Genomic DNA, 13,775 nt, shown 5'->3' on the forward strand with positions numbered 1-13,775 from the left:
GGTTATCCTAGTGGTAGTGAATGAGTCAGAGCAAAACAGTAATTTACAGAGAAAGAAACCATGTGAGTATAATCAGACTTTATCTGCTAAGGTTAGTTTATTAAAAGAAGAGAAAATGAGAAGAGGCTTTATTCCTTTCTGGATATTTTAATAGTTCAAAAAAATAAGAGTAAGAACTTGTGCTAAGAGCAATATTTTTTAAATTAAGCATGGATAAAAAAATAAAAGTTAACATCCACTAACAGGTGAGTGTCTGACTTGTTAGATGAACAGATCAGAAAGGATGGGATGATCCTGTAGAGAATGCATTGATGGAGGTGGCTTAATATTTGTCATGAAAATGACTTTAGTGTTATTTCATGCGATTGCTGTTTAGATTTTAAAATTCAATTTTAGTAATCAGAAAAAAATATTTAATTTGGCTTTCTTTTTAATCAGGTTCTTTAGTAATCGAGGATAAGGAGAGCCAGCCACATTTGCCTAAGCAGAGTCCTGTGGTGGAACAGAATTCACAGCCACCAGGTGGCTTATCTTCAAACCAATTATCCAAGTTTCCAACACAGATCAGCCTAGCTCAATTACGACTCCAACACATGCAGCAACAGGTAATGGCTCAGAGACAGCAGGTGCAACGGAGGCCAGCACCTGTGGGGTTACCAAACCCTAGAATGCAGGGGCCCATCCAGCAGCCTTCCATCTCTCATCAGGTAAATTTGGAAGTCGGCCCCATTCCAATCTAGCTTCCTCTAGTATAAATGTGTTACCCACTCTTAAAGAGAGAGAGAAAAAGAGAGAGCTACATTTCTTATCAATCTATGGTAAGACTCCCTTCCCTCGTGCCCCCTCCCCACCAAATTCCAGTAAATAAAAATGTTGGTTTATATATCATTTGAGAATTTACTGCAAATGAGATGTTGATTCTTAGCCCTACTTTCACTATTTGGATTTAATGGTCTAGTTATTTGCTTCTTTAAATTGGCCCATTTTAACTGGAATTGTCATATCGGGAATAAAATCAAAAGGAAAACTTGATGACCATTTAAAAACATTTCAATCAAGACCTAATACTTTTAAAATACAACTTCCTGAATCAAAAAATGAAAGACAAATATCAACAGCTTGAAGTAGGCATGCATTTGGATATGAGCTCCTACATTTTCCAGTCATGTTCAACCAATATTCCTGTTAGAGTAGAATAAAAAAAATTGTGTTTGGGTGGTGGTGGTTCTTTTTTAAATTTATTTTTAAAATTCTAGAAAAAAAATCATTTTAGATTGATCTGTTTAACAAAAGGATATTTTTGCACACATCGGTTAACAATATTCTTAACTGTTCTTTATATAACAGTTATATAGAAATAGCTGCCTTGGAGTAGCTTAAAAATTGTGGCTTCTTTTATTTATTGTGTGACCTTCCATGGCAAGTTTCTTAACTGCTGGTAGGACCTTTAATTTCATCTTATTATATACAAGGATTAGTTGGACTAAATGATCTCTAGAGTAATTTTTAGTTAAAAAATCTGTGACCCTCTGAATAACAGAGGAATTTCTCTTGTCATTTCCAATTTAAGGTATTTTAGTAGTTAATTCCTAGTAGTCTTCATGCAATAACAAGAATTTCCATTATTGCTGATAAAAGTTGCTGATTTTTTTTTTCCCCTTGGGTGGTTGGAGGATGGAGGGAAAAAGAAATTTATATCCATTTATCTCCCTCTACTTTTACCCTCCTCTCTACTTTTTACTCTCTTACCCAAATCACCTTACTCATCTACTTATCATTTACTCAAATAATAATTTTCATCCATCTACCTACTTCATAATATGATTGTTTTATCTTTTAATGTGTTTGTTCTTTCCATAGTCCCTTTCTTCCATTCCATCCCCTTACTCCCCACCCCCATTTCTAAAGGTATATATAAGCACAGATTGTTATGTAAATATCTATATATGTTTGGCATTGGACTTTAAATCAATGACCTTTTCATCCTTCCTGAACTTTGGGGATAAAGGCACATGGGATATTTGGGGATCTTATCTCTTCTTATTTATTGCTTTTGCCTGGAGGATACGTGTAGGAATGTTACACTGACAAGTCTCCTTTCTTCTTCTCTCCCACTTTCTCTCCCCCCTCTTGTCTGCTCCCCAAACCAAAAGACATAAAGTTTATTAGACACAGTAATATCAACATTGCTAGAATGGAAGAATATTTCATGCATACATTTGTTTTATTATGACAAAATACATTAAAACCCATTTTTATACTCATTAAGGAACAAATATAACCTGTTCAGTAGACTTCACTTTTTTTATAACAGACCTTGAATAATAGTTTATTAACAAAAGACAGTCCAAAATTTAAAATCCTTAAATAAATATATGGATAAGAAAAAAGAAACAGTTATATAGATTTAATATATACACATATATGGCATGTGAGCTACTCACAAATGCAGCCAAACATGCATATATACATGTCGTCCTTTTAACTTCACATGATTTTGTTTTTTGTTTTTTTGGGGGGTGTTTTTTTTTGAGGGAGGGATGGGAGAAGTTAGAGATGAAGTTCATTATAAAATTCTTAACTATATAAATTAAGTCCTTCAGGCAAAAACAGTTGCCAGTCCAAAAAAAAATATTTTTAAAAAGGATAAGTAATATATGGCATGTGAGCTACTCACAAATGCAGCCAAACATGCATATATACATATATTGATTTTTAAAAAGGATAATTGTGTCTGTGTTTATATGTGTGTATATGTGTCTGTGTATATATGTGTCTGTGTGTGTGTGTGTATATACACACACACATATATAATAAATACATAAATGCTTATTAACTGGTACACATCTTTGTATATCTAAGACTTGATAAGATAAAGTATATGTATTCATGGGTATGATGTATGGTAAAGTATAAATTGTATAGCAAGGCAGCTTAGTGTAGTGGAAAAGAACGTTGTAATTTAAATCCAGGAGACTTCAATTTATATTCTACCTCTGATACTTAGTATTTTTATGGAAAGAAGGAAGCCTGTTTTAAGCATTTGCTGTATGCTGATCCCTATGCTGAGTACACAGATACTAATGGAAAAAGCAAGACGGTCCCTGTCCTCCAGGAACTTATATTCTTATAGTGAGAGCAAAACATAAATGGGAGCAGTGACCAAGGCCAAGAACACTTTTTCAGCAAAAGCAGAGGGCTAGTAAATGGAGTATTAGAGCCAGTGATTGATACAGCCTTACCAGGAGCAGTATGTGGATGCATTTCTATTTCCAGAAAAGGGTGAGTGGCAGGTGGGGAAGCGCCAATAGTAGTAGAGCCTAAAGGTGGCCAGGAGCAGCAGCCTTGAGGCTTGGGTCAAGCCAGCTGGAGTGCTGAATCTTTTATCAGAGATTGAGGGGTTGGGGTGGAGGTGTGGTGAGTTGTGGAAACTCTTAAACTTCCAGTTTCCTGTCAAATGGGGGCAAATAACTTGTGTATTCCCTACTTTTCTGCTTGAGAGAAAAACTCTTTTTAAACTTTAAAGCACTATAGAAATGAATTATTTAAAACTGGTTTAAAACTTGATTATGGAATCGTAGTTTTCATATGTTCCAAAAAACAGATAAATATAACTCCTATCAGGACAACTTCACATAAGTAAGTGAAGGAGTTTCTTCAGTGTAAAAGTTTTTCTTAATATGGTGGGTTTGTTCTTGGAAATTCTGATTTCCATTGAAAGATTTAAGCATTTTCTACTATTTTGCATCTTTTAAAGAAAATATTAACAACTTGTTTTTTGGTGTGCTTCTTTTTTTCTTTTTTTTTTTTTTAGCAGCCTCCTCCGCGCTTGATAAATTTTCAAAATCACAACCCCAAACCCAATGGACCAGTTCTCCCTCCTCATCCTCCTCATCCTCCTCAATTGAGATATCCTCCCAACCAGAATATACCACGGCAAGCAATAAAACCCAATCCACTACAGATGGCATTTTTGGCCCAGCAAGCCATAAAACAGGTATTATTTTTTTCTACTTAACTAAATAAAATCATTAATGAAATGCTTCTAAATTTCTATATGATTTTTATTACTTTATTTCTCTGTAATTCCTGTGATTTCTTATGTTTGAAGTTTATAATTTCCGCCCCCTCAGGTTAGCTTTTTTGTTTCCCACACCTCTCCAATAGTATGACAAGCATAGAATAAGTAATTATCACTTAGGGTTCTGTAACTACTGCCTCTAATAGATTTGGAGAATCTGGCAGGGGACACTTAAGGCAGAAGAATAAATGCTAAGAAATCTTAGAAGGATCGATTTTTTTTTTTTTTAACTTTTTAATTTAAAGTTCCAAATTCTGTCCCTGCTTCCCCTCCCCCATCTTCTTTAGGCAGTAAGTAATCAAATATCAGTTATACATGTGCAGCTATATAAAACATTTCCATCTTAGTCATTTTGTTCAAAACAACTCAGGAAAAAAAAAGAAAAAAATGGACAGTAAGTGCGGGAAAATAATAGTATGCTTCATCATTAGTCCATTAGGATTATCTTGGATCATTGTTTTGCTAAGAACAGCTAAGTTGTTCAATGTTCTTCATCATACAATGTTGCTGTATACTAGTATGTACAATGTTTTCCTGGGTTCTGTTCACTTCACTAAGCACCAATTCTTACAGATCTTTCCAGGTTTTCTGAAATTCTTTTTCTTACAAAAATATAGAAAAGTCATTCTTAAAAAAGAGTCTTGAGATATGAGATTTAAAAGATAAATAAATGTAGTAGCTAAGTGGCATTCATATCCCAGTTTAAGTTCTTTTTTTTTTTTTTTTTTTTTTTTTTTTTTTTTTTTTTTTTTTTTTAATTTTAAAATTTTCTCCTTTCCTTCGTTCATCCTCCACTAATTGAACAGGAAAGAAATAGCATATAAAATCATGCAAACCTTTTCGATGTTGGTCATGTTTCGTCCCTTTACTTGCATCTATTTCCACCCATCCCCAAAATTTGCTTCAATCTGTTATTTGGACCCGGATACCATTTATATTTATGCATAGTTGGAATTGTCTTGAAAGGGTCATTATATCGATCTGAGTAGCCATATCTTGTCATCATTATAATATTGCTATTCTTCTATACAAAGTTCCCCTAATTTTGTTCATTTCACTTTGTATCAATTTGTATAAATGGAATATAGGTTTTTCTGAAACCATTCCCTTCATCATTCTTTGTAACAAAAAATATCCATCACATTTTAACACCGTAAGTTGTTCAGCCATTCTCAATTGTTGGCTATCCACTAAGTTTCTTTCAGATCCATTCTTAAACTACATTGATAAATCCCTCTGATGTCCATCACCCACATACGGACCATTTTGATGTGAGTGAATTATACTGTGAATTAAAGTTAGCAACTGAAAAGATAACTGGGAAAGGTAGTTTCAAAAAAAAAAAAAAAATGGTTTGTTTGTTTGTTTTTTTTTACATAGTAAGAAACCTGGTGTGTTTGTTTATACTTTTGTAGGCTTTAAGTAAAAAATTTACATTTTGGAAACTCTGTGTCACTTAAACAAACCTAATACCTGGGACCACATTTTATATACATACCTATTCTCATTCTGTTGGATTTGAAGTCATAGAATTTGGGTTCAAAATATGGATCTTTTTCTTTTAGCTCCTTTTGTGATCTTAGACACGTCATTTAACATATCTGGGATAGCAATTTTCTCCTATCAGAGAAGGAGTACTGGATGACCTCTTAGGTGTCCTACATGTCTAACACTGTGATTACATTATTTTTATTCACTTATTTATTCTTCTGTTTGGCCTGAGCCTTTGATTCCATCTCAGTACTTTTATTTTTCATTGATTTAAAAAAAATTATTAAAACATTTTATTTGTATAACAGTTGAAAAAGCATTACTAGGTATATTATTTCACTTATATATTATAGATCTAGGAGTTATTGTCGTTCACATCTTAGATAAAGAAATTCGGGCTTTAAATAGCATATTCAAGGTCACAAAGCTTGGAGGAGTTGTAGTTGGGAAGGAACTCTTGGTCTTTTGTCAAATGTCAGTTCTGTTAGTTTGATAAATATATGTATGTGTAAACTCGTTGTGACTATTGGGCTGTGTTCAGGGAGATTAGTAACAGAAAAGAAAATCCTTATATATACCCAAATATTTAAAATTGTAACATTAGCAGGGGAGGGGCAAAAGAAGAGTAGATGGCCATTAATTGAAGAATGGCTATGCAAATTATTGTATATAAAGGTGATGGAATGGAAGTATGCTGCAAGAATAATTCATATGAAATAGCGCTATGGGAAGAATTATTTACTAGTGTAAAGTATAATGATGAAAGCCAACAAAACCGTATATTCGGTGATAACAGTGTATGTTCACAAAGGTTTCTACTATGTGAATAAAAATACCAACAGCAAAACATTATAAATCAGATGCTATGAAATTATAATGACCAAACTTGACTGCAAATAAGGAGCTTACAAAGTACCTTACTGTGATAATTTGGAGAGATCAGTGATTAAGAGTGTGTAATATCAAAGTTTTTCAATAGAGCAATTTATGTATTTAAGTTGTTTTTGTTGAACTCTTTGTTTTCCTCTTGTTATAGACTTTTAAGTTAGTTGGGAGGCAAAGGTGGGGGAGGGGATGCTTTGGAAGGTGTAGGTAATATAAAGGCAAAATAAATTAAAATTACTTTTCAAAAATGGGATTCATTTAATGTCTTTCTAAGTTTTCCAGACTGGAAAGGTATAAGGGAGAGATAAGTGTGCACACTAAATTCTTTAAAGATAAAAATCAGCATCAAAAAACCATTTAAAGTCCTAAAGAGCGTCTACTAGAGAACTTGAAATATATTTAGGTGAGACATGAGAAGCTTAGCCTATTTGTTTTTCCTACATTTTGGGCTTTCCTCTTCCTACCCCTTTTAATCCTTGTTCTTCTATTCTTTGGTTCTTGTGTACGTGTGTGTGTGTGTGTGTGTAGTTTGCTCTGCTACTTTGTTAGTCCATATTACATGACATTTTAAATATTTTATAGTATTTTTATGTTCCTTTCTTACTAACCTAAAAGGAATTGTTGTTTGCAATTTATTTTAATTTCCCCACAAAGTTCTACGTTATTTTACATCGTCTTTTATTCTTTAATTTCTAATTTTTAATGAACTATAAAATGTCAAGACAATATGCTTTGTAGTTTATTTTGCTAGCCAGAATCAAGGGAATCATTCATAGGATAATGATGGTAAATTGTTACTTCTTCCTTTTTAGTGGCAGATTAGCAGTGGACCAGCATCAACTGTTCCTTCTACTGCCAGTAGCACCACATCTACTCCTTCTAGTCCTACCATTACTAGTGCAGCTGGATATGATGCCAAGTCTTTTGGACCACCTATGATTGATCTTAGTTCTCCAGTTGGAAGTTCCTATAATCTTCCTTCTCTTCCAGATGTAAGTATATCAAAATACTTCAGTTAGACTTAGTTTTGGGTATTAGATACATGTTTAGGACAAATAGAATGGAATATTTTTTTTTATCCCTGATATAATGGATAAAGGGATTTTTATTTTATTTTATTTTAGTGTACAAAGGCTGTAGTGAAAACCACTTTATATATTTTAATTCTGTTTTGTGGTGGGAGTTTACAATTTCAAAAGACATTCTTTTTCCTACCTTCCCCCAAAAAGGACTTTCTTTTGTTTTTGATATGGATAAAACTTTCTAAATTTATAAATATTAAATCATTGTATTACTATCCATTATTCTTTCCTGTATCCATTAGTTTGGGGACTTGACTCTCCTTAAATTGCTAGGAACATGTATTTTTTGAGCATAGACAAAAGCAGAATTTTTTCTTTCCTTCCTGCAAAGTTAAAAGTTCAGCTCCACAGAGTGACTCTATAGCAAAGGATTTTCATTCATTCCAAGATGCTCATGTTTTTGTTGAACCACATTCACATAGAAGGTGTTGTTATAGATATTTATTGGGCCATTCCTGTTTTCCTGGCATTACGCAAGTTAGATTTCATTGTTCCTTTTGCAGTCTCAGACCACTGTAGCAGTTTGAATTTTTTTTTTAACCACTTCTCTCATTATTCAGTGAAGATATTTTCAACAGCAAATATAAAACCCAAGACAAGTTGTGATTGTCATATTAAGCTTTTTCGTTATTTCTTTGTGATATTCTCAGAAGGAATATTATTTGTAGGATGAAGAAATTATATTTGGATGCTTTTTTATGCAAATGATCAGTCCTTCCGCTCTGAATCTTTTTTTTTTTTTTTAATAGCCTTTTATTTACAGGTTATATGTATGGGTAACCTTACAGCATTGACAATTGGCAGGCCTCTTATTCCACTTTTTCCCCTCCTTCTCCCCACCTCCTCCCCTGATGGCAGGATGATCAGTAGATGTTAAATATATTAAAATATAAAAAATACACAATAAGTATACACGACCAAACCATTATTTTGCTGTATAAAAAGAATCGGACTCTGAAATATTGTACAATTAGCTTGTGAAAGAAATCAAAAATGCAGGTGGGCATAAATATAGGGATTGGGAATTCAACGTAATGGTTCTTAGTCATCTCCCAGAGTTCTTTCGCTGGGCTTAGCTGGTTCAGTTCATTATTGCTCCATTGGAACTGATTTGATTGATCTCATTGCTGAGGATGGCCAGGTCCATCAGAATTGGTCATCATATAGTATTGTTTTTGAAGTATATAATGATCTCCTGATCCTGCTTGTTTCACTCAGCATCAGTTCGTGTAAGTCTCTCCAGGCCTTTGTGAAATCCTCCTGCTGGTCATTTCTTACAGAACAATAATATTCCACAATATTCATATACCACAATTTATTCAGCCATTCTCCAATTGATGGGCATCCACTCAGTTTCCAGTTTCTTGCCACTACAAAGAGGGCTGCGACAAACATTTTGGCACATACAGGTCCCTTTCTCTTCTTTATGATCTCTTTGGGATATAAGCCCAGTAGTAACACTGCTGGATCAAAGGGTATGCACAGTTTGATAACTTTTTGAGCGTAGTTCCAAATTGCTCTGCAGAATGGTTGGATTCGTTCACAATTCCACCTTCAGCTCTGAATCTTGAAAACGCCAATAATTATTATCAGCCATCAAGACAGAAATTTTGTTTTTCTCTATATAGTGTTAAAGCAACAATCTGAAGAATAGCTGTGCATGCGTGTGTATGTGTGTGCATGCATGTGTGTGTGTTGGCATAGTTAAAATCAAGCCTGGTGTGTTATGAAGCTTATACTTAAAAAAAAATGTTACATCTCATCCCTACTGATCCTTGTTGTATAGTAAATTTTGCTCAAATAAGTACTTCTTCCTAATGTGGGCCTGATTTTCAGCATGATTCCAGCTCAGAAGCATTTTTAAACTAGAAGCCTTTAAGATATATCTTCAGTGACCTGTTATAGGCTTTCCTTTGTCCAAGGAAGACTTCACATAACCTGTTTTAGCATTTGTCCTTAGTAGTTCAATTTTTTGTTATTCATTTTTTAGTCACAGCAATTCTAGATTAGCATATGCTAGCCGATGTAGAAAGTAGAGATGAAGATTAACTGAAATCAAGATATTTCAAGTATTTCCTAGTGAGTCAGAACCCTGCGTTTTGCTTATATATAACATTGATGTGGGCATGTATATACATTTTTGGATAAGTTTAAAATGGTTCCTAATTGCTAATGTAGAATTTCTTAAATGCAATTGCTCTTTTGTGTTTGCATTGCAAGATTGACTGTTCAAGTACTATTGCACTGGATAATCTTGTGAGAAAAGATGCTAGTGTAGAACAGAATCAACCACGACCTCCTTCAAACAGAACAGTCCAGTCACCAAATTCATCTGTACCATCCCCAGGCCTCCCAGGTACATTGCAATTGTTTTGTTTTATGTATGTAGCTTTTAAACCTACTCGTAACTAGAAATTTTCTTCTCTTTATTCAATACTTGGAGGGGGGGGGGGGGGGGCGCGGGATTTCACTGATGCCAAGTATTGTGGTGTTAAGAATTCAGAATCAAAACTAGACAAGGTGTTAGAGGATAAGTTCAGCTTTTTATTACTCAGTATTTAGTATCCAATTTTGTGAGATTAAAATGTTTGTCTTCCACTTTAATTATCTTATCCTCATTATTAATCCACTATGGTTAGGACCTCACTCCCCATATGTCTATATGAGTGTTTTAATAATGCTTTCTGATTGCCCGGATTCTCCTTACTATTCCCTAAGTTTACATTGTAGGCCTATGTTACTGTCTTATTATCCCCTAATATCTACTGTGAAAGTACACTTTCACAAATAAGCTGAACATAAACTAGTTTCCTTACCTTAACAAAGATTTACCTGTGGTTATAGAGTCTAATTTTATTGGGTGTCCATTGATGAAAAAAATCACATTTTAATGAATTTTGTGTTTTTAGCTATATTTGTACATTTTAATGAGATTTCATGTACCCATTTCCTTTTGTAATTTCTCAGAAAACGGCAATAAAGAATAGGATTTGTTTTGCTTTGGTTTTGACCAAATACCCTATGAAAAGCAAATTTTACATAGAAATAAAGGGGGGATTTTTTTTTTTAAACAATCATTTACCAGTCATTAGAAAGTTGTGGGAGCAGCTAGGTGGTGCAGTAGATAGAGCATCAGCCCTGAAGTCAGGACTTGAATTCATATCTGGCCTCAGACACTTAACACTTCTGGCTTTGTGACCCTGGGCAAGTCACTTAATCCCAATAACCAGAGAGGAGGGGTGAAGATGTGCTTAATTAGTCATAATAGTGATATGAAGTATTGCTTGTTTCTAATTTTTCTTTCCTTTTGCATATGCAAATTAGCTGTTAGCATGATTTAGCTATTAGCATCCATCATGCTAGTTCTGATTTGTTAAAAGTCGGCCTCCTTGACACAGCATCATTAAGATATTCTTCATTAAATGGGTTTTCATTGTCTTCTTCCTCCTCCTGAAACTTTAGTGATTTCCTTTTCCCTTTCTGATCAAATCTAAGACCTTCGGCTAGCTATCTAAAATGAATATGCTTTTTATTTAGGTGTTCTTTTGATGATATGCTCCTTCATCTTTGCTTATGTTTGTTCCTACAGCTGTTAATTTCCTCTTGGCTTCCACCATTCTGAATCCTGGATATATAATAATATAATAATACAATAATACATATATATATATATGTATTATTTAAATCCCATTCTGATTAAAAGATAACTATTATTTCTCTGTATCACACAATTTAGCACTTAGTCATACTTTCTTTTTTTACATTTATGCTACACTGCTCCTTTGTACACAAGTAACACTCAGTTTTTTTATTTGCACTTTTTTTTAAAACCCAAATAAACACAGATAATGTTGTTTATTTTTAGGACCTGTAACTATGACTAGTGTACATCCACCAATTCGCTCACCTAGTGCCTCCAGTGTTGGAAGTAGAGGAAGGTAAGTTGACTGTTTTAGTATATAAACATCTTGTGGTGGTAATAATTTTGTGAATTCTAGCACATTGCAGACATTTTGCTTCATATATTTCAAATGTAATGAGGTAAATAATTATAAGGTGTAATATAAGTTAAGTAGTTATTAAAAGCAAAATTTTACCCAATTACGAAAAATAAAAATGCTATTTGCACATAGTGTGGAATCATGGGTGGAAATGATGAAGTAAGAATAATATGAATTGAATAGAAGCAAAGCTAGCATTTTAAAGTGGAAACAGTATAGATATATTAGCAAACAGAACTTTTATGATGACAAAAATAATGAACTTGAATGGATAGAAATGTGGTGAATAAATGGCAATATCTGTTTGTGTCTAGTCACAAATAATGCTGTCTCCTTTTATCCTTATACTATAAGAGTGGTTATATGATAAAGTAGGCAAGGCTGGTACTTAGTTCTGTTCACAAAAAGTTAAGTGAACAGCTCAATACTTTTTCAGCAAAGTTTTGATGATTTTCACATTTCATTAAAATTAAATTTTCTTATTGTATTTCATTGTATTGATATTTCAATTTCATATTGTTTGGTTTTTTGTTTTGTTTTGTTTTGAAGAAAGGCTGTAGGGTATTGATGATGCACCCTACTAGGTCAAGTAAAAACATGGGTTTTGTTCCAAAAATTCATTCATATGTTGATTGTTTAAAATTTAAATTACATTTTACCCATTGATCACATTAGTTAAATTTCTTGTATACCCTTCAGACAGACACCTACTTAACCTGTCATGAAATTAAACTGCTAAAAGGACTCTAGGAACAGAAAACATTAAATACAAATGCTACCTTCATGAATTTACCCATCAGACTTCTTTGAAAATATTCTCTGTGTGCTCATGTGTGTGGGTAGGTGTGTTTGTCTTTCTGATTTCTCCATGAGGAGAGATTTGATTTGTTAAAGGATAGTCGGTAGGAGTAAATCTAGAAAGTAACTGTACATTGTCCCATACTAAGGATTTCCTACTTTTGTAACACTGCAAATAATTTTATGGCATATAGACTTTTTCTCTCTTCGTTTTCTTTTTTTATAGCTCTGGCTCTTCCAGCAAACCAACAGGAGCTGATTCTACACACAAAGTCCCAGTGGTTATGTTGGAACCAATCAGAATCAAGCAGGAAAATAGTGGCCCACATGAGAATTATGATTTCCCTATTGTTGTAGTAAAGCAAGAAACAGATGAAGAACCTAGATCTCAAAATGTAATCATTTAAATCATAGATACTGTTCTTAGTTTGAAGGGTGAGATTTTTATAACTGTTAGTCAGAATATTAGTTATTAAGCAGGAAAATCTATCACCACCATTGTTTTTTTTTTTTTTAAGTATTTTTGTAACAATATCAGTATGTACTAGGAATAACACTTTGTAACTTTATAATGTTTTCATACATAATTTTACCAATTTTATTATTAAATCACATTATTTGAAGCATGCTTATTCATAGAATGTCTAGTATGCACCATATTCAATTCTTATGTACTTTCTAGGTAAGGGATTAAAATTAGGCAAGCAGAGTAACAGTAATCTAGGGGAAAATATTTTAAAAGCACTCCATTTCACATATTTGTGTGTGTGTGTGTGTGTGTGTGTGTGTTTTCCTTTTCCCATGCAGACCAACTTTCCCAGAAGCATACTTACATCATTGCTCTTGGACAGTAACCATAATGCCACATCTGAGGAAGCTGTTTTAAGAACAGATGCTCCAGATAGCACAGGAGATCGACCAGGACTTCAGGCAAGTTCTTCAAATGCAAAGTCTGGATGGGGAGGTGCCTCACAGAAGTCACCCCTTCATGGTGGAGAAAGTAGAAAAGATGATGACCCCAATGAAGACTGGTGTGCTGTGTGTCAGAATGGAGGAGAACTCCTTTGCTGTGAGAAATGCCCCAAAGTGTTCCATCTTACTTGTCATGTGCCTACATTGATGAATTTCCCAAGGTAAGTTGTCTTCTTTTCTTTCTCACTGTTTTCTGTGATTTCAAAATAATTGTCTACATTATAAATCTTTATCTGTCACAGAAACTGAATGTTGAAAACACCTCTGTTAAACACTTTTCAGTATATCAGATATCACTTAACAAGACAATTTTTCTTTAGCTTTAAGAGAGATTTTGATAAGAAAGTCACTTAGATTCTATGAAATATGCTTAAGAAGGGATCTGCCATCATACTTTCATGTTTATTAATTTTTCCTTCAATAAACTATTTAATGAATGTTAATTCTCCTGTTTTGTTTAAAGTT

At 33.5% G+C, this 13,775-nt stretch overlaps 1 protein-coding gene across 6 annotated transcripts in view; it reads left to right on the plus strand.

The window, feature by feature from the left end:
- The window catches only part of TRIM24 (tripartite motif containing 24), a 124,462-nt gene that overhangs the window by 98,653 nt on the left and 12,034 nt on the right, over positions 1–13,775 (plus strand). For 3 of the 6 annotated variants that reach the window (XM_031939145.1, XM_031939149.1, XM_031939150.1), the window contains 7 exons: positions 439–707; positions 3,815–3,997; positions 7,270–7,449; positions 9,760–9,895; positions 11,405–11,477; positions 12,565–12,733; positions 13,146–13,471. In XM_031939145.1, coding sequence (XP_031795005.1) covers positions 439–707; positions 3,815–3,997; positions 7,270–7,449; positions 9,760–9,895; positions 11,405–11,477; positions 12,565–12,733; positions 13,146–13,471 — 1,336 coding nt within the window. The remainder of the gene's footprint in view (positions 1–438; positions 708–3,814; positions 3,998–7,269; positions 7,450–9,759; positions 9,896–11,404; positions 11,478–12,564; positions 12,734–13,145; positions 13,472–13,775) is intronic. The other 3 variants (XM_031939146.1, XM_031939147.1, XM_031939148.1) reach the window with 3 other exon arrangements.

Source organism: Sarcophilus harrisii, chromosome 5 (genome assembly GCF_902635505.1).
Source record: "Sarcophilus harrisii chromosome 5, mSarHar1.11, whole genome shotgun sequence".
Lineage (NCBI taxonomy): Eukaryota > Metazoa > Chordata > Mammalia > Dasyuromorphia > Dasyuridae > Sarcophilus > Sarcophilus harrisii.